This window comes from Adelges cooleyi, unplaced genomic scaffold (assembly GCF_023614345.1).
Source record: "Adelges cooleyi isolate 19-005CV unplaced genomic scaffold, UGA_ACOO_1.1 ACOO_flye_CR_arks_rails_tigmint_CR_PRNA_23, whole genome shotgun sequence".
In the NCBI taxonomy this organism is placed as follows: Eukaryota; Metazoa; Arthropoda; class Insecta; order Hemiptera; family Adelgidae; genus Adelges; species Adelges cooleyi.
This window is the reverse complement of record NW_026095893.1, coordinates 1,062,014-1,083,821: the sequence shown is the minus strand read 5'-3', so window position 1 is coordinate 1,083,821 and position 21,808 is coordinate 1,062,014. Positions and strand designations below refer to the sequence as shown.

Here is a 21,808-nt window from a genome sequence, read left to right as displayed (position 1 = left end):
ATTTTAATTTTAATAATCCCAGTCAATAAGTCCACACGAATTTATTATTTTATTACTATTATTACTATTTTGATATATTTTTCATATAAAAAAAAAAACATGTGTACACTTTTCTTTAAATCAAATATTTTTATTCACTTATTATAAGCTAAAAATAAAGGTGATATATTTAAATTATTCTTGAATGATTGTAAATCGTCATGATATATAATGCAGTGACCGGGTATAATAATAAAATAATACAAATATTCTAGTATTATTGTAACATGAGTATATTCTTAAAGAAACGTACATTTTTAATATACAACTGAGAAAGCAAATAAAGGTAATACTGCCGTATTATTACATTTAACTGTTATTATTATTATTACAAGTGTTTTTCTCAAAAAATAAACAATCAAAGAGCACTAATATTTACATATCAGGTAAAATAATAATAGTGGGGAAGTTTTCCAGTACAGATACTTTTAAGTATATCTGTTTTTAAATATTCGTAAACGGGTATCGCTCGCATATAGGCCTGCTTTAGATATTTTTTAATGTATATATTGTTTTGTATTTATTTACATTTTTTAGTATTTGAAATTGTGTAGGTACATATTATGTATAATTTATAATACAAATTTTACAAGATGAGGTTATCGATGAACTGAGTCTCCAAACAAAAAGAAAATTGGATTAACTGATTAATAATTTTGGGTTATAGTGGTTTTTAAAAATAAAATATTGATGTTATGATGTTGTTTAGTTGCTTGGGGGGTGTGGAATCAAGTCTGTGGAATCCAATTTATTTCACCACCACCTTAACCAATTCCTACTGCCAACAGTGCCTGTATATGTTGATCCAGTAGTTCCTGTTGTATCTAGATAAAATGTCAAAAATTGTATCAATGAAACGTTACACCAAAATGTATTAGAAGGACAGACAATTATGTTTAAATCTTTCGTTATAGTATTTTTAATTAGTCCAATATAATTTTAATAATTTATTTAACTTTTTTTTCTAAACAAAAAAATCCTTTCAAGTGTTTCACTTGTACCCACCGTATATTTTTTGTTGTATGTTTTATAGACATAATAACAAATTTAATTTTATCATATTATAAATATACTAAATTATCAGTTTGTATTACTCGTACAATTAGCTGTGTTGGGATCATCATCAGACTCATTATCAGACTCAGTATCATACTCAGTATCAGATTCAGTATCTTCATCGCTATTATCGCCACAGTTTTCATTGTTTGAGTAATTATAGCCACAGTTCACATTGTTTGTGTTACTATTGTCGCAGTTTACATTACACATATTACTTCCACTTATTACATAATTTTCTAGAAAAAAAAAATTAAATTAAAGCAAGGTATATAAATTAATTTATATAATTTTTCTTTAGCAGTTTCATTTTGGTATGATTAATTTATCCAATTCGAAATGTAAGCTGCTAAAATTACATATACATTAAAATGTCATTATTCGAACGATTGTCAAGAGAAGATTTAATTACATACAAATATATTAAAAACGCAATTCTCTACCAGCGATGGAATCTTTTTTTTTTAAAACTTTTTCAGCATAGTTTTGGTACTTTAGATTGGTTTTTTTTCATTACAGAAAAACTCAAAAAAAGGGAAAATAACACTCGACCGTATCAAACTTCCTATTGAAATTAAATTCACATCATACAAGTATTACTGGACACTTTTTACTGGTCAATAATTCATTGCTTCGACAAAAATAAAGTAGTGCTTAATCACCTTCGTCGGATGCAATACCAAAATCTTCTTTTCTAAATTGATATCCAACAGTGCCTGTTCTTGTCGATCCGGTAGTTCCTGTTGTATCAAGATAAAATGACAAAAACTGTATCAATGATACGTTACACCAAAAATATATTAGAAAGACAGACAGTAAATTATATTTATATCTTTCGTTATAGTATTTTTAATTAGTCCAATATAATTTTAATTATTTATTTAACTTTTTTTTTTCTAAACAAAAAAAATCCTTCCTAGTGTTTCACTTGTACCCCTTGTATGTTAAATGTTGTATGCTACATACGAACAAATTGAATTTTATCACTTTTTAATTACCCTATATTATGCATTTTTATTACTCGTACGGTTAGCTGCGTTTTGTAAAAATATAATTAGACGATTTTGACTAGTCCAATGATTTATTTGTTTTGAACTAAGGTAATAGTAATATTTTTCACCTTTCGTTGGGCCTTGGCTTGACCCGGTACCGACCGAGCTGTGCCCTTGATTTCCAAAATTACTAAACTTTCCCTCAGCTTGTTTCTGAATTTTTTTCCCGTCGTTGTCGTTTTTTTTTCTTTTAGAGTCGGAGCCACCGATTTTGTTCTGTGGATTTATAGGGTTTCCGTTTGCATCTGCTGGAACTTTTCTTCCGTTGACCGTGAATCCATCCACTTTATGATATGTTACAACTGGAACGACATTTTTATTTCCAATATCCATTGGAATTTTTTTACCGTCGATGATCACTCCATGTTCGTATAAACATATACTTGGACCTGACGACAAATCAACCGAGTATAATTTAAAAGTGTAACAACTTGAATCATTAAAATTCATCAATAATTATAGTTATCCATCCATAAATATTGTCTTGTACGATTTATTTTACTTTCTAACTGTATGTATGTACAATAATATGTTTGTGTTTAATTATGGACCGATATTTTAACTTTTACCGTTTTTAATGTAAAATGGAGTTCGGGGAAATAGTTTTTCAGACAACGATGCATTACTCTAGAATTAAACAAATAAGGACCTCAATAGAGAGCAGGAGGTGAAAGTCCTGATAAGAAAGTGAAAGCAGGTGATAGGATTACACAAAGAGAGATGAGGTAATAAAGAAATAAATGTAGCAACAAAAAAGGTTTTTAGATAGGACTGATAGGTAAATGATAAGCCCATAAATAGATATTATATTCGGATAATAAATAGTTCGGATGAGAAAATCTCGGGTTAACTTTGCAAATTGTTATGATCAGCGTTGAGAATAAATAACAGTAATGGGAAAACAACAATATTCTACTTATAGTAGGTAGGTACAATAGTATTTTTTTTAGTGTTCAATTATGGACCGTTATTAATGTATAATGGAGTTCGAGGAAAAAGTGTTCCAGGCAACAATGCATTGCTCTAGAATCAAACAAATAAGGAACTCAATAGAGAACAGGAGGTGAAAGTCCTGATAAAAAAGCGAAAGCGGGTGGAAGGGATGGTACACATAAAGGGATGGTAATAGGAATGAGAATAGCAATGGAACAATAACAAAATTCTACTTACTGTCGGTGTACCGATTATTATGCACATTGTTTAATCCTTTGTATAAAATGTTTTTATAATATACGACTGGTTGCTGCGATTTGCCATAGTTATCTAGAGTGTAGTCCAAAATCACTATTTATTAGTTGATTTGTTTAAAAACTAATCTCAATTGACTGATAAAAACTTTTAATAAATTATTGTCAAAAAATAATATTGACATGCATAGTTGGGAATTTTTTATTTAATGTAAAATACATAAAGTTTACTTTTTAATCTAATAATAACAAACAAGATTAGTCAGCAATGCAAATTTTAACTTTTATGTGCGAATAAAATTAGTCATGATTAAAAAATAAATGAATATAGTTTTAGTACAATTCGATAATTGTTATTTAATTCTATTTTCATTTAACTTATAAAAAAAACTAGCCTATGCGTTTATAACAATTATTTAGTGTTTGTCTTATTTTTTTAAAGAATAATAGGATTTTAGCTAAAATAACTGCGTTGAACTTGTTTTAAAAAATAAATAGCGATAACTTATTTAGAAAAAAGACATTTTTATGTTATGTTTTCTGTAAAACTACTCAGTTAATAAAAATTAATTATATCCTAATCAATCGATTAGGAGATCCCGAAAAATTACCTTTTCCTGTTTACGTTTTTATTTCATTAATATAGTTATTGCAATATTACACTTAACCTATACGAATAAAATGTCAAAAGGTCTGAAAATGATGGCTTCAGAGACTTTTATAAAACTGGTTATCGACCAGTCAACATTTTTAGTACATTTTTCTCAATTAAAAAACTTAATGAAATGATGTATGCGTTACCATTTAATTTTCAAAGTTGCTTTCAAAAAAACCTAAGTTGGGAAGAGGGGATACAAAAGGTAAATACAAAAAAAACTGTGAGAAATTGAGATCACTTTGTTTAAAAGCATTGTGGAAAAAAAAACTCAACTATTGATGAAACCCAGTGAAATATTGATAAGTCGATCACCCAAACCACAATGACATTTATACAAACTAGCATCGCAAATCCATCGATTCAATCCAGTATAATTATCGTTATTTTGAAAATTAGTGGCTCTTAACTGATATCAATGCAAAAATACCTATTAGATTATTAAAAGAAAACAATATTTTTAAAAGCATCTTGAGGCAATTTTTTTGAAAATATTTTTAGAAGTTATAAGGTAAGGTTTAAAATTAACGAAAAATGTGTCTTTTTTTAAAATAAATTAATGAATGTTCTGTTTTAAATAACACAAATATATCTTCGAGGTGCCCTCAATAATATTTTTTTCTTTAATTTTTGTTCTAAAATCGTTCAGTAAGCCGTATTTTTGGATGTAAAAAAGTAAGTTTTTTTGGAAAATTTGTTTTAAATCGCTGTCGCGAATGCTGTGATAGTCCGAAAAAAAATTTAACTACCAAAAAAGCGTCTTAATTAGTGAACTAATAATAACACATCACAGTTTAACCTTTAAGTTAGGATTTTGTAAAAAATTGCCTACACTTAACGGCTGCGCTGACATCCTCTTAACTTTTTTTTCCTAAACAAAAAACATGGTCTGATTAAATAATAAAAAAAAAAAACCCTTTGAAGTGTTTCAATTGTACCCATCGTATATAAAATGTATGTTTTATAGACATAACAACAAATTTTATTTTATCACTTTTTAAGTGTCCTTTACTATGAATTTTTATTACTCGTACGGTTAGCTGTGTTTTGTAAAAATATAATTAGATGATTTTAACTAGTCCAATGTTTTATTTGTTTCGACTTAAGGTAATACATTTTTTTTTTTACCTTTTTTTGGGCCTTGGCTTGACCCGGTACCGATCGAGCTTGCACCTTGATTTCCAAAATTACTAAACTTTCCCTCAGCTTGTCTCTGAATTTTTTTCCCGTCATAGTCGTTTTTTTTTCTTTTAGTGTCGGAGCCACCAATTTTGTTATGTGGATTTAAAAGGTTTCCGTTTGCATCTGCTGGACCTTTTCTTCCGTTGGCCACGAGTCCATCATTTTTATAGTATGTTACAACTTAAATTTGTGTACAATTTAATAATTATTTATTTATGTTTTCATTAAACTTATAAAAAAAATTGTCTATGCGTTTATAACAATTATTTATTGTTAGTCATATTTTTAAATGAATAATAGTATTTTAGCTATAAAACTGCGTTGAACTTGTTAAAAAAAAAAATAGCGATAACATATTTTTAAATAAGACTTTTTATGTTTTTTGTTTCCTGTAAAACTACTTGGTTAATACAAATTAATTTTATCCCTTATTAATTCACATTATAGATATCCTAAATTATCAATTTTTATTACTCGTACGGTTAGCTGTGTTTTGTAAAAAATATTACTAGATAATTTTAACTAGTCCAATGTTTTATTCGTGTCGACTTAAGACAATAATTTTTTTTTTTACCTTTTGTCGGGCCTTGACTTGACCCGGTACCGACCGAGCTTGCACCTTGATTTCCAAAATTACTAAACTTTCCCTCAGCTTGTCTCTGAATTTTTTTCCCGTCATTGTCGTTTTTGTTTCTTTTAGAGTCGGAGCCACCGATTTTGTTGTGTGGATTTAAAGGGTTTCCGTTTGCATCCGCTGGAACTTTTCTTCCGTTGACCGTGAATCCATCCACTTTATGATATGTTACAATTGGAACGACATTTTTATTTCCAATATCCATTGGAATTTTTTTACCGTCGATGATCACTCCATGTTCATATATACATATATTTGGACCTGACGAAAAATCAACCGAGTATAATTTAAAAATGTAATAACTTAAATAATTAAAATTCATCAATAATTATAGTTATCCATCCATATATATATTGTCTAGTACGATTTATTTTACTTACTAACTGTATGTATGTACAATAATATGTTTGTGTTTAATTATGGACCGATATTTTAACTTTTACCGTTTTTAATGTAAAATGGAGTTCGGGGAAATAGTTTTTCAGACAACGATGCATTACTCTAGAATTTAACAAATAAGGACCTCAATAGAGATCAGGAGTCGAAAGTCCTGATAAGAAAGTGAAAGCAGGTGATAGGATTACACAAAGAGAGATGAGGTAATAAAGAAATAAATGTAGCAACAAAAAAGGTTTTTAGATAGGACTGATAGGTAAATGATAAGCCCATAAATAGATATTATATTCGGATAATAAATAGTTCGGATGAGAAAATCTCGGGTTAACTTTGCAAATTGTTATGATCAGCGTTGAGAATAAATAACAGTAATGGGAAAACAACAATATTCTACTTATAGTAAAGATATAAAACCTACTTGAACCCTAAACCATAAAAATTATACACGTGTTACGACAACGATGTTGTCATCTTCAGCGCTAACAACAGACTCCAACAGAGTATAATTTTTATGGTTTAGGGTTCAAGTAGATTTTATATCTTTACTATATATTTAACCATAAGTTTGCTTAGCAGTTTTTTCTAGAATATTCTGCTTACTGTCGGTGTAGCGATTATTTTTCACATTGTTGAATCCTTTGTATAAAATGTTTTTATAATATACGACTGGTTGCTGCGATGTGCCATAGTTATCTAGAATGTAGTCGAAAATTACTAGTTTGTTAGTTGTTTTGTTTAAAACTTAATAATGTACTCAATCGACCGGTTCAAACTGTTAATAAATTATTGTCAAAAAAAAATTAGTGACATGTTGGAAATTGTTTCTGATTGGTGGATCCCGTGGAACCGTGAATCCATCAATTTTATATAGTATGTTACAACTTAAATTTTTGTACAATTTAATAATTTTTTATTTATGTTTTCATTTATCTTATAAAAAAAATTGTCTATGCGTTCATAACAATTATTTATTGTTAGTCTTATTTTTCAATAAATAATAGTTTTTTGCTAAAAAACTGCGTTGAAACAGATTTTCAAATAAGATATTTTTATGTTTTTATTTTTCTGTAACTTGGTTAGTACAAATTAGTTATATCCTAATCAATCGATTATTACAAAAAAAAAAAAAATTAACGATGATTAAAAATATCATGACTGATAAAGTTAATCGTGGGCAATATTTAAGTTGGTTATGTCTAAATTTAATTAATTATGAAAAATAGTTACTTTTATAATTATTTGTATGGTTATTTATGGTTTATTATTTATATTATTTATTTACGCAACAATTTATATTTTTAATTTTCAATTTAATTATTTATCACTAAAAATAATCGTATATACCGAATAGTTAAAATATGCTTTACTGTGTAAAATATGGTTTTTATTTATACTTGATAGTTTTTAACATCTATAATTGCCCATCAAAGGTTATTTACAAATTCAGTCATAGCAATGAATAACTAATTAAGGTTTGCTATTAACACATAGCAACTACTAATTTCCGCCTTCATTAAGTTATTTTTCTTATCTCAAATCTTATGTTTTGTAGTTACCTTTTTTGGATTTACGTTTTTCGGCAGTTCCATAACCACCATCACACCTGAATGGCCAACGTTTATATATTCAAATTAAAAATGAATACATGAAATCTCTAGAGTCAATCAAATATTTCCAAAGCTTTTGAAAAAGTAAAAATTAGAAAAAATACTTACGTGGCGTACGCTACCAAACTAAGCAAAAGAACAATTTTAACATTCATCATGTTTCATCTGTTCTAAAAAAACTGTTCTAAAATTTGCAGTGTTTTCGAGACTTATATAGAGCCAAAGTCAACGGTTACATCTACAATCGATGTGGGTTTTAAGACTGACAGTTGCCAAATTTCTATAAACAGTTAGGTGTTTAGTCGCTCTTACAATACCCATAAATTTTGCTACGTACATAACACGACGGTGTGTGAGGCGAGGAAGAGCCGCGGTGTCTCCTATGCGCGATGGCTTAAGTTAAAAATATCCAAGTGCTATAGGGGCCCTATGTTTTGTTTGCCTATTCCGTGTGTTTGTCAACCGGTAATGCCGCTACTATACATTTTTTTCGCCTTTTTGGCTATTCTAGGATATGCTAGAATTTGATATTTTATAGGGTAGTCTTTGAGAGTGAGAGTTCATTAGGCCACTGGCTACACTAGAAATGCCCCGTTATGTTGTTTCACCTGGCGGTGTTCCTTACCAAACGATTTTCTAAAATTATAGGTAAGCAAATAGTTTTATAATCAATTCAGAACGTCGGCAAGGAATAATAAAAAATGTGAGCCATCCGTACAAAACTTGAAGAATATTCAACGGATATAATAGTTCAATAATCGCGGCGTGTGCCAAGAAATGCTAATTTGATTTTGAAAATTGGAAAAATAGTAACAAACTATAACATATACTTTTGTCTTCTTCGCAAAAAGTTAATGTTTTCTACCCCAAGTGTCAAAACTGAAGGACAAAATATTCCTAAAGACTGTGCGTTGGCGAATTTTCAACATTTTATTTAGTAGGTAACGAAGTTATAGCTATTGAAAAATATTATATAAAGGTTTTTTTTTTTGTTCATTAAATACTCTACTCTATGAAAAATAGAATTTTTGGTTATAACCATTATAAAACTATATGCACGGTAAAGGACACCAGCTGTATTGATTTTGTATTGGCATCAAAAATACTGGCGATGTCGCAAATGCACTAATATCAAATAACAATAATTTCTCTCTTTCTCGTGGTCACGGATTTATAATGTGGCGAAGAAGATCACAATATTGAAAGGGAAGGGGTGACTTTTTTACAATTTTTGGCCCAATTATGTACCGTTCAGGTACGATATCTGATCTATAGAGTTGCTACACGAAGAAATGGACTCGAATAATTGTACAGAATAACAATTCGAAGTAGACATTATTTTGACAGGCTTTAAGGTCTCAATTGGTTTCATGTACTACCAAAAATAGCTTTAACTTGTAGGACATTTTTCAGCCGAGTCTGCAACCACAAAAGATCATTTTCATGTCTTGTTAACAAGCTAGTATAATAAAACGTCAAGTTTCTGGCTAAAATTGTAGTGTTTATTATCTGGCTTAAAACAATTCATAGAGAAATTGGGCTCTTAAACTGTTTTGAATTTATTATTAGTTATTATTATTTATTGAATTTATTATTATTATAGTTCTAATTTGAACGTTGAACGTATAACATATCTCTTATCTCCTATATCTTACCCCTATCACTAACCCCCTATCTCCCACCCCTACCCACCCCTATAACTAACCCCCTATCCCCTACCCCTATATCCCACCCCTATCACTTACCCCTATACCCTACCCCTATTTCCACCTCCAACCCATCTCCGTGTGGTAACGCTCTTTTGGTAACGCTTTTTTCGTTACACTTTTTTTCGGTTATTTGCCATAGCTAATTCCACCCCTTCCCCATTCCCACCTCATCTTCAACCCCATTTCTTTTTTGGTAACGCTCTTTTGGTAACGCATTTTTCGTTACAATAAGCTAAGACATGAAAATGTCAAAAAGTTGTATAGGTACGTTATACAACTAATACCATGAAGCTTACAGGCATGGATTCAGAAGGGCACCCCCCCCCACCCCCTTGTTGGCTCAATCATAAAAGTTGCTTATTTCAGTTTTGGGGCAAAGCTTTTGTTTTTTTATTGTTAATAAATTAATTTAATATAATATTACAAATAAATCTCTATTGTAGTGAACGCAGACTAATATTCACACCGGCGACGGCCAATCATTTTTGTCTTTTATTTTGCTAAAAAAAAAATCTGATTTTATATTATTTTGTTTACAAATATTATCTTGTACCTATCACCAGCTGACAGCTACACAACCCGACCCGTTCATCATACATCTTCCCGGTTGCCCGGTAGGCCAGCACGGGCCTGATTAATGATGTATCTGATTCGATGAAATTTTCAACTTTTGACAATTTGTAAAAACATTGGAATTTTTATTATACAAAAGTAATACTGAGGAGTGCACGAAAAAAAAGTGAACTGAATCATTTGTGTACACAAGTGCCGAAATTGTGCGTTTCGCAAAAATTGTCGGTTTCTTATAACCTTTACCTTTTTTAATGTAAAAAGTTTTAACGTGAAACAAAATTGCACATAGAAAAAACCAAAATGTCGAACCCCCTTGCACCCTTCATTGAAGCAGGATGATTTAGAATCTTTTGTGGTGATGAACATCGAAGAGGATAAATTGAATTGAGTAGTTAACGAAAAAAGTGATGATTTTATTTGGTTTGTCGAACGAGACCATGTTGAAACTATTTTGGGTTTAACGTCATTTTGTATTTATAAATATTTGTTTCAATTAGAAAGCATGTGCAAGAGCCCTTGAGGTGTTTCTATTCAAAACGTATTATTGTCATTTTTTGACAAAAATGAGTTACATATCGATTCTTACTGGAAATTTGTTGAGAAATCGATTGGCGGTGTTATTTGTTTTCTAGACGTATTATTTCCATTTTTATAACAAAACGTTTCATTTCCTGTGTACAAAGTATAGGGAATACACTTATTTTTTCCCAAAAGGTTGTATTTCCTAAATTTGTACCCCCGCTTTTGCTTCAAAATTGCTGTACAAATTGTATAGGAGGCCTACTTGCTGTATGCAAAACGCATGATTTCCATTTATTTAGAGAAAAAAAAAATTGAAATTTGCTTAATTTATATTAAAAAAAAAAATAATGAAACTAATAATTTTCGTTTGTCAGCGTTATAATTTTGAAATAGCTGATGTATGGATTTATTTGAAAAACATGATTGTTTGTTACCAACACCGGATTGTACAGTTTTACCTAAACGTCAACTGGACCACTACGTCTGTGATAATAATATAGGTATATACAATACGTTTTAACACGGAATTATTCTGTGATTGTATAATTGATAAGAGCACTAACTAGTACCAGGCCCCGGACAATGATAACATTTAACACGGGGAAGATATCGCACAAAAACGCGGCAGCCATTTTCTTAAAGCTACACCACTGATATTAAGTAGGTCTTTTCATTGCCCCTTTTGATTTTATCTATTCTGTGCTGATTCAAGGTAGCTGTTAGTTAAACGGAAAGTATTTCATATTAAATGTATAAACAATATTCATGATTTAATACAATTATTTAATTCATACGTTTTTATGTTTCCAAACTTAGTTGTTTTAATTTTTTTGTGCCCCTGAACATGGGATATTTTCTATACTGCTGAACCGATTTGTAAATGTAGCAAGTCTATAGATCAGTAATTGTACTTAAAAGGTACTTTAATAGGGAAAAAATTAAAAAAAGTACATCCTTTCCCATTTAAAATAAAATAAATAAGTAAAACGCCTAATAACTTTACATATTTTTTTTCCTCGCATGCTATATACTCAAGCTATTATACATATATTGTCAACAAAAAAACTTATTGTAAATATCGTACAGATTGTTTTGCTAATAAAAGAGAAAAAAAAAACTAAAAATTACAGCGCTAAAACTTCTTTTAAATAATCCATTTCCAAATTTGTATGGAATATTTTTTAGGTAAATTATTATCGATATATGGCGTTGATAAACGATTTATATCTCAAACCCTTTTCTCTAGAATGGGTAAAAGCTTTTCCGTTATTTAAGGTCATTTTTCAAGCATAGTGTAATAATAAAAATAAGTGGGAAATATAAGGAGGATGGAAATATAATATTCGTCATGTGAGATACATGTGCATATTATTTACTTATTAAATATTGTTGATAAACATTGTTTATAAATATATATATATTACAAAGTCCATCAGTGTCGGTCTATTTTGCTGAACTGCTAAACTGTACACTGGGTTGCCTATATTGAAGGGTATATATGTTACGTTCATCTTAGAGAAAAGAGGTCGGTGCAAGTAAAAAATATTATCTAATATTCGTTAGTTATGTCCATATTCGCAAATAGTCTTAAATCCGAATTGAATAGTTATATAACAAAATAAATTAAATTTTTGATAAAATATCGTGGAAAAATTACATAGGTCCGATGATTTTAATTTCTACCGTGTCTGTAATATGTACATGTGGTCTTTTAATTAAATATTTGTTTTATGACTATAATATGTGCGCGTAATAATTATAACAACTTGAAAAATATGTAAATTTATCCGGATTTATAAAATTAAGGTGTATCATGTTCTGTGTATACAAGTGTCTAAAACGTTTAAAAAATTAAAACGGCCGTATCTACTTACAAATAATAAATGAACACGTATGCAATGTATACAAATATTTGAAAAAAAAAAATGCAGAACTAAACAGCAAAACCGAATTTCTTAAAAAAAAAACATATAATAGTTTTAAAATGTACAAATTAAAGCCAGGTTATTGTCTTTTTTTTTCAATTATAAACCATTTATGTCTGGTTTAATTACTGTGTTAAAGGGAAAAATGTGTTTCGAAAACATGTTTTCTTATATTGGTGTAAAAAATAAGAAAGAAACAAAAAAATGTCGTTTCTCAGTTTTGGGGGTAAAGTAGTTACCGCCTACCCTAAATGTAATATAACTTATAATAGACATTTTTAGTAAGTAGTGAAGTTTTTCTTTTGGCCCTTAAACGTACCTTTTGTGTTCGATTTTTGACTTAAAATTCATAAAAAAAAAATGTAAGCTCTAAGCAAATATATACTTTTGATTAATATTAGTTTTCATTATACTCATAAATTATTATAGACAGTTATATTGACTACAAAAGAAATATTAGTATGTATTTTATTTGCACTGTCAGTCTTAAAACCAATATCAATTGTAGATTTAACCGTTGACTTTGGCCCTATATAAGTCTCGAAAACACTGCAAATTTTAGAACAGTTTTTTTATAACAGTTAATATGATGAATATTAAAATTATTCTTTTGCTTAGTTTGGTAGCGTACGCCACGTAAGTATTTTTTCTAATTTTTACTTTTTCAAAAGCTTTGGAAATATTTGATTAACTCTAGAGGTTTCATGTATTCATTTTTAATTTAAATATAAACGTTGGCCTTTCAGGTGTGGTGGTGGTTCTGGATCTCCCGAAAAAGGTAAATTCAAATAAGATAACTATAAAACATAAGATTTGGTATAAGAAAAATAACTTAATGAAGTCGGACTATAGTGGGGTCGACCGTCGAAGCATATTGGTGACGTTAGAATAATAGGGTTTTTTAGTAATTCATATGACTACTGAATTTGTAAATAATCTTTGATGGGCAATTATAGATGTTAAAAACTATTAAGTATAAATAAAAACCATATTTTACACAGTAAAGCATATTTTAACTATTGGGCATATACGATTATTTTTGGTGATAAATAATTAAATTGAAAATTAAAAAAATAAATTGTTGCATAAATAAATAATATAAATAATAAACCATACAATAATTATAAAAATAACTATTTTTCATAATTAATTAAATTTAGTCATAACCAACTTAAATATTGCCCACGGTTAACTTTATCAATCATGATTAATATTTTTAATCATTGTTATAATTTTTCTTTGTAATAATCGATTGATTAGGATATATTAATTTGTATTAACCAAGTAGTTTTACAGAAAACAAAAACATAAAAATTTCTTATTTTAAAATCTGTTTTCTCTGTTTATTCTTTAAAACAAATTCAACGCAGTTTGTTAGCTATAATCCTATTATTCATTTGAAAAAAAAAGACAAATATTAAATAATTGATATAAACGCATAGGCTAGTTTTTTTAATAAGTTAAATGAAAACAGAAATAAATAATTATTAAATTGTACTAAAACTTTATTCGGATGTATCTATAAAAATATTAACTTTCTAATGATAACTAATTTTATTCGCACATAAAAGTTAAAATTTAAATTGCTGACTAATTTTGTTTGTTATTATTAGATTAAAAAGTTAACTTTATGTATTTACATTAAATAAAAAAATTCCAACAGCTATGCATGTCACTATTTTTTTTTTTTTGACAACAATTTATTAAAATTTTGAACCGGTCGATTGAGTACATTATTAAGTTTTAAACAAAATAACTAATAACTAGTAATTTTCGACTACATTCTAGATAACTATGGCACATCGCAGCAACCAATCGAATATAATAAAAACATTTTATACAAAGGATTAAACAATGTGCATAATAATCGGTACACCGACAGTAAGTAGAATTTTGTTATTTTTCCATTATTATTATTCATTCTCAATCATAATTCATAACAATTTGGCATAGTTTACCCGAGTTTTTCTCATCCGAACTATTTATTATCCGAATATAATATCTATTTATGGGCTTATCATTTACCCATCAGTCCTTTCTAAAAACCATTTTCGTTGCTACATTTATTTCTTCATTATCTCATCTCTCTTTGTGTAATCCTAACAAACTATTTCCTCGATTATACATTAAAAACGGTCCATAATTGAACACTAAAAAAATACTATTGTACCTACTAGTATACCGTTAGAAAGTAAAACAAATCGAACAAGACAATATATATGGATGGATAACTAATTATTGATGAATTTTAATTATTTAAGTTATTACACTTTTAAATTATACTCGGTTGATTTGTCGTCAGGTCCAAATATATGTATATATGAAGAAGGAGTGATCATCGACGGTAAAAAAATTCCAATGGATATTGGAAATAAAAATGTTCGTCCAATTGTAACATATCATAAAAATGATGGATTTACGGTCAATGGAATAAAAGTTCCAGCAGATGCAGACGGAAACCCTTTAAATCCACAGAATGAAATTGGTGTCACCGACTCTAAAGGGAAAAAAATTGATAAAGACGATAATCAAGGAGTAAGCCAAGGCCCAACAAAAGGTAAAAAAAAATTGTACTACCCTAAGGTCAAAACAAATAAAACATTGGAATAGTTAAAATTATCTATTAATATTCTTCCAAATCACAGCTAACCGTATACTTAAAAAGTGATAAAATTAAATTTGTCAGTATGTCTATAAAACATACAACATTTAATATACGGTGGGTACAAGTGAAACACTTGAAAGGATGTTTTTGTTTATTTAATCAGACCATGTTTTTTTATGAAAAAAAAAAGTTAAATAAATAATATAAATCTTATTGGACTAATTAAAAGTACTATAACGAAATATTTAAACATAATTTATTATCTGTCCTTCTAATACAATTTGGTGTAACGTTTCATTGATACAGTTTTTGTCATTTTATCTAGATACAACAGGAACTACTGGATCAACCAGTACAGGCACTGTTGGATATGTATTTAGAAAAGAAGATTTTGGTATTGCATCCAATGAAGGTGATTAAGCACAACTTTTTTTTTTTTGTTGAAGCAATAAATTGTTGACCAGTAAAAAGTGTCCAGTAATACTTGTATGATGTGAATTTAAATTCAATAGGAAGGTTGATACGGTCAAGTGTTATTTTCTTTAAAAAAAGATAAAAAAAAAAAAAGATTCCATCTCTGGTAGAGAAATGCGTTTTTAATATTTTTATGTAATTAAATCTTCTCTTGACAATCGTTTGAATAATGACATTTAAATGTATATGTAATTTTAGCAGCTTACATTTCGAATTGGATAAATTAATCATACCAGAATGAAACTGCTAAACAAAATTACATAAATTAATTTTAAATTTTTTGTTCTAGAAAATTATGTAATAAGTGGATGTAATCTGTTTAATGTAAACAGCGGCAATATTAACACAAACAATGAATACTGTGACAATACTAACGTAGACAATGAACACTGTGGCAATACTAACGTAGACAATGAATACTGTAGCGATAATAGCGATAAAAAAGAAGATACTGAATCTGATACTGGATCTGATTATGATCCCAACCCCTGTAAACAACAATGAGAAATAAAAATTTTAATTATCTAATTTCAAATTGTCTGTATTCAAAAATTGTTAAATGATTATACTCTAATAAAAAACCATGAAAATAAAAGAATATGTAAACTACCGTATCCGATAGTACTATATTTTAGTTTTTCAAAACAATTTGAAACCTCACACTAACACTTCATAATATATTTTTATTAATAAATAGAAAACAACACAATTCAATATTTTTTCATCATTACTAAAAATACTGAATATGCGAATAAAGTCGAATCAAATAGTGTACTCGTATCATATTAATCGGATATTCATAATACGATATAATAACAATATGTTGTATAACATTTTTACTATTCAATCAAAAGGAGAATCAAATTTTACCAAGACCCGGTTGATTTTTAGTTTTCTTATTTTACTACATGTAACTATTTTGAATGTCAATTGTATAGAATTTTTTTTTTAAGTAATAATTTCGCACATTGGCGCGTGTGTTTCAACTGTGACACCGAGTTCAAAGGTAAACAAGAACTGAAAAATATGATTTTTTTTTTTACTTAAGTATTGCTTAACCGCAAAACACTGGTGTGATTTGATGTGCGTTTCCATTTCAATTTTTCACATAAAAAGCAAAGTTTATAGCAATCGTCTTTATCATTTTTTCTTACACGTTAAAAAGACTGTAAACGTTATTTAAAATACCTTCCCATATTGAGTTTGCGTTATAATAATGTACACCCTAACGTCGACAAATACAGGGTGTATAACATTTCATGGCCAACCTGACTTATTGACGATTTTCTAAAATTATAAAAAAAAACGTCTTATGTACATCATTTTTGGTTTTTATAGTACAATGATAATTTAAAGTCATTGTAATTTTTCCCCTCTTTGGTAAAATAGAGGACGATTTCCGTTCCACTGTTATATGTGCCTTATACATTTTGACTGAGAAATAAAAACGTTTAAACAACTTTGAAATGTTTACCTCTATACATAATCAGAGTTGTGCATCATTCGAATAAAACGTTATCTAAATAATCATCTATAGATAACCCATCCTTTCAAACAAATGTTATTCGAATGATTTTTAAAAGTATTTATTTAAATAGTTTGCACGTTTTTCAAGTAATTATATTCGGTAATATTATTTTTGTATAGATCTCATTCAAGTAACCAATTATTTATAAATTTACCGTCGTTATAACAATCCATAGTTAATCACTAATTAAAATGTTTAAAAATAAACTAAATAATTAACACAATACACCTGTCTGAAAAAAAACTAAAATAATATGTATCCACTTTTTGGAAAAGAAAATAAAGTCGACCACATAAGTATTGCCCGACGGTACTCACAAGTCCAACTGATTTAAAACCATTTATTTATATGAAATCGACATCAAAATATGTTACAAATAATTGATATAAGTTCCGCGCGAACAGAAATAAAAACCCAACTAATAACAATAAACGTCCATTATCATCTTCCTCCTCCCCACCGCAATCGCCACTTACTAACAACATAAAGAAATCAAAGTTATTTGTAACTTCAAACCGCTATTCTGTTCTCTCTACTGAAGAACCCGACGTTGACGATAACATATTTCATGATACTAATCCGGAGCAGCCGGATACCAACAATAATGCACCGAAAAGCATGCTACCTCCACCCATTTTTATCAAAGGCGTTCTTGACTTCATAGGCTTGCGAAAAAGTTTTTTGGAGATCATTGGCCCAGACACTTTTTCTTGTAAATCAACAACGAATCAACTCGAAATACAGACAGATACCCCAGATAATTATAGGAAAATAATACATTTCCTAAAAGAAATTGACGCCCAATATCACACTTATCAGTTAATATCAGACAAATCTTTAAGAGTTGTTATTAGAAATTTACATCCATCCACCCCAGAAACAGATATTGCCTCAGCACTAGAAGAAATAGGCCACACTGTCAAAAATGTCACCAACATCAAACATCAGCTTACAAAAACACCGTTGCCCCTCTTTTTTGTGGATATTGACCCTAAAGGTAGTGACAGTAACATATTTGATATTTCCTTCCTTCTACATACAAAGGTTAAAGTTGAGGAACCCTATAAGAGACGACAGATACCACAATGTCAGAACTGTCAAGCCTATGGCCACAACCGTTCCTACTGTGCACACCAACCAAAATGTGTCAAATGTGGGGCCAACCACCCCTCCCCCTCTTGTAAAAAATCACCAGACCTACCAGCTAAGTGTGCCCTCTGTGAAGGACCACATCCAGCTAACTATAAAGGATGTCAAATATACAAGCAACTAAGCCGCAAACATAACACTTCAAGCAAAAAACCTCAACAACCACCGCCACTCAACCCAAACTCCAACCCAGAACACCGCCATCTACAATCCACCACCGAAAACTCGCAAAAACCACGTTCGTATGCAAATGTAACTGGGAGTAACCAACCCAACCTAAATCCTACCCCAACAAACAACAACGAAATATCACTCCTCAAATTTCTTGATGAGTTTAAGTCAATTATTAATCCTCTAATATCCCTCCTCACTACAGTTCTTTCAACCCTCGTTAAGCCCAATAATGTCAACTAACCTTACCACTTCAAAATCGCTTCTCATCCTAACTTGGAATTCCAACGGCCTAATAAAACACAAAAACGAACTACTAGCTACACTACAAAACAATAGAATTGACATCGCACTTATCTCAGAAACCCATTTTACAAATTCCTCACATTTCAATCTACCTGGCTTTCAAGTCTTTAATACTAACCACCCGGATGGCACAGCACATGCCGGAGCCGCCATCATAGTTAGGTCCTCACTAGTGTTCTATCCCCTACCACAATATCAAACAGATCATATACAAGCTTCTGGTATATCCCTTACACTAAACAATATCCCCATACATATCTACGCAGTATACTGTCCCCCTCGACATACCATCACTTTAAGTCAATTTAATAACTTTTTCCTTACACTTGGTCAAAAATTCATCATAGGAGGTGACATTAACGCAAAGAACACACATTGGGGCTGTCGTGCGAATAACCCTCGTGGAAACACTCTTAAATTCTTAACCCAATCACAAAACTATAAAATTCATTCTCCTCCCTCTCCAACCTACTGGCCTACTTCACCCAGAAAAAAACCAGATATTCTCGACTTTTTCATATCTAAAATCCCAACAGTCTACATACCTTGACATCCAACCTAAATGACCTGTGCTCTGATCACTCATCTGTCCTTTTAACAATTGATACTGCTCCCTTAAATAAACTAAAACAACCTAGTCTTATTCAAGGCCGGATGGACTGGGATAAATTCAGGTTAACGCTACAAAATCAAACCAATCTTAAACTTAGCCTAAAATCTCCTGATGAGATAGATGAAGCTGTACATCTCCTCACCAAATCAATTCAAGAAACAGCTTGGTCATGTTCCACTCCTTACCCTCCTACAATACACACTGAAAATCTTCCTTTACATATAAGAGTCCTTATCTCTGAAAAAAGAAGAGCCCGCGCTACCTGGCAAAGAACTAAATACCCCTCTGATAAACGGAAATTTAACAATCTATCTAATAAACTTAAAAGGATTCTAGCCTCAGTTAGATCTAAAAACTTCACCAGACATCTTATTTCCTTATCATTCAATGATAACTCACTCTGGCAAAATACAAGGAAAATCCTTCGATCCAAACCATTTGTACCTCCACTGAAAAAAGCCGACGGTACTTGGGCCATCAGTGATCTAGAAAAAGCCAACCTATATCGCCACCACTTAACTGCTACCTTCCAACCACACTATAATGTTATATGTCCAAACCAAATTGAAAAAGTAGGCAGTTTCCTCTCCTGCTCTTTACCCATGACTTTACCTCCTAAACACATTAGGCCAAGTGAAGTTAAACACGCAATTCAAAAATCTGCTAAACGAAAAACCCCAGGCTATGAACTAATTGCTGCAGAAGTGGCAACACAACTACCAAAAAAAACTTTACTCCTACTAACTTACATTTATAACTCTATAATCAGACTCTCCTACTTTCCAATTCTATGGAAATTTTCAGTGATCATCATGGTTCTCAAGCCAGGAAAACCCCCGGACTCCCCGGAATCATATAGACCCATCAGTCTTCTTCCCTTATTTTCCAAGATTTTTGAAAAACTTTTTTTAAAACGTACCCTCTCTGCCATTGAAATCAACCTCCCTAACACCCAATTTGGTTTTCGACACAATCACTCAACTATACACCAAGTGCACCGCCTTGTTGACAAAATATCATACACACTAGAAAAAAAGCTAGTATGCACGGGTGCATTCCTAGACATGGCCCAGGCCTTCGACAAAGTGTGGCATGAAGGCCTCCTCTTTAAGCTAAAATCCTTTCTTCCTCCATATTTTTATCTATTATTTAAATCCTACTTAGAAAATAGACATTTCGCCGTACGTTCAGGTTCCTCCTTGCCTGAAATGTCTTCAATTCGTGCTGGTGTGCCTCAAGGTGCTGTCGCAGCCCCTTTATTATTTAATCTTTTTACCTCAGATCAGCCCACAACACCTTACACCACTACCGGTGACTTTGCCGACGATAAAGCTCTTCTAGCCCTCCACGCCGATCCTGTAACGGCGTCAAACTTCATCCAAAATCACCTAAATCTATTATCAACATGGTATAAAGATTGGGGGATAAAAATCAACGAGACTAAATCCATCCACTGCACATTCACATTAAAACAAACAGACTGCCCTCATATTTATCTTAATAACATACCCCTTCCAACCGCTCAAAATGTTCGATACCTGGGTTTACACCTAGACCGGCGTCTTACTTGGGCAACTCATATCCACGCCAAGCGTCTCGTCTTAAACAACCGCCTCCGTCAATTACGCTTCCTTCTAACAACAAAACACCACAACCTCCAAAACAAACTTTTAATTTACAAACTACTCCTCAAACCCATTTGGACCTATGGCATCCAGCTATGGGGAGCTGCCAAACCATCCAATATCTATAAAATACAAACATTTCAAAATAAATGTCTCCGTCTATTAACAAAAGCCCCATTTTACGTCTCCAATGATACCCTCCACAAAGATCTCTCCATCCCAACAGTCCTTAACTCTGCCAAAACCTTCTACAAACGCCTACACTCCAAAACCTTTAGCCATAAAAACCCCCTGATCTCGGAACTATCCGTGCACACAATCCCTGGTGACCCCAGAAGGCGCCTAAAGCGAACGTGGTGTCGCGATCTATTGGTTGACTAATCCACGATCTCACACGTCATGAAGTACCAGCTCTGGCTGGCCTCTTCTAACAAGTCTACTGTATCAATATATTATTATATATTTGCCTACCATGTAAATTATCCTTTGTTCTTACCTTTGTTCTCACCTTTTGTCGTCTAACCTTGGCTCAATCAAATATACGCGAAACACATGTGATATGCTACAGTAGTTTGACTTTTGCATCGAGATGTAACCAAAAAAAAAAAAAAACAATCGTAGAATATCTAAAAAAAATACAATAATGTTTTGGACAAATTAGTTTTCAAGAATAATATACCATGCCCTGATGTTTTATTTATTAAATAAAAATAAAAATTAGAGCCAGTAAATGTTGAAACATTAATTTCAAATCGTTCCGACCCGATACCAAGTAGATACATTTTGTGATTTGCAGTGTT

General features: G+C 30.6%; 2 protein-coding genes across 2 annotated transcripts; one reads left to right on the top strand and one right to left on the bottom strand.

Moving 5' to 3' along the window:
* Positions 1–339: 339 nt before the first annotated feature.
* On the bottom strand, positions 340–6,876 carry LOC126835719 (probable serine/threonine-protein kinase clkA). The gene is made up of 8 exons (XM_050568482.1): positions 6,802–6,876; positions 5,746–6,066; positions 5,118–5,351; positions 3,318–3,410; positions 2,216–2,536; positions 1,758–1,835; positions 1,140–1,334; positions 340–863 (listed from the first exon to the last, which is right to left on the bottom strand). Exons 2-8 carry the CDS (start codon positions 6,008–6,010, stop codon positions 793–795), a joined length of 1,257 nt encoding a protein of 418 aa, XP_050424439.1. The 5' UTR covers positions 6,011–6,066; positions 6,802–6,876; the 3' UTR covers positions 340–792.
* Positions 6,877–13,072: 6,196 nt separating this feature from the next.
* Positions 13,073–16,259, top strand: LOC126835706 (probable WRKY transcription factor protein 1). Its single transcript, XM_050568463.1, has 6 exons — positions 13,073–13,173; positions 13,284–13,315; positions 14,326–14,418; positions 14,840–15,094; positions 15,468–15,554; positions 15,906–16,259. The coding sequence occupies exons 1-6, from the start codon at positions 13,124–13,126 to the stop codon at positions 16,118–16,120; spliced, it is 732 nt and encodes a 243-aa protein (XP_050424420.1). The 5' UTR covers positions 13,073–13,123; the 3' UTR covers positions 16,121–16,259.
* The last annotated feature ends 5,549 nt before the right edge of the window (positions 16,260–21,808 follow it).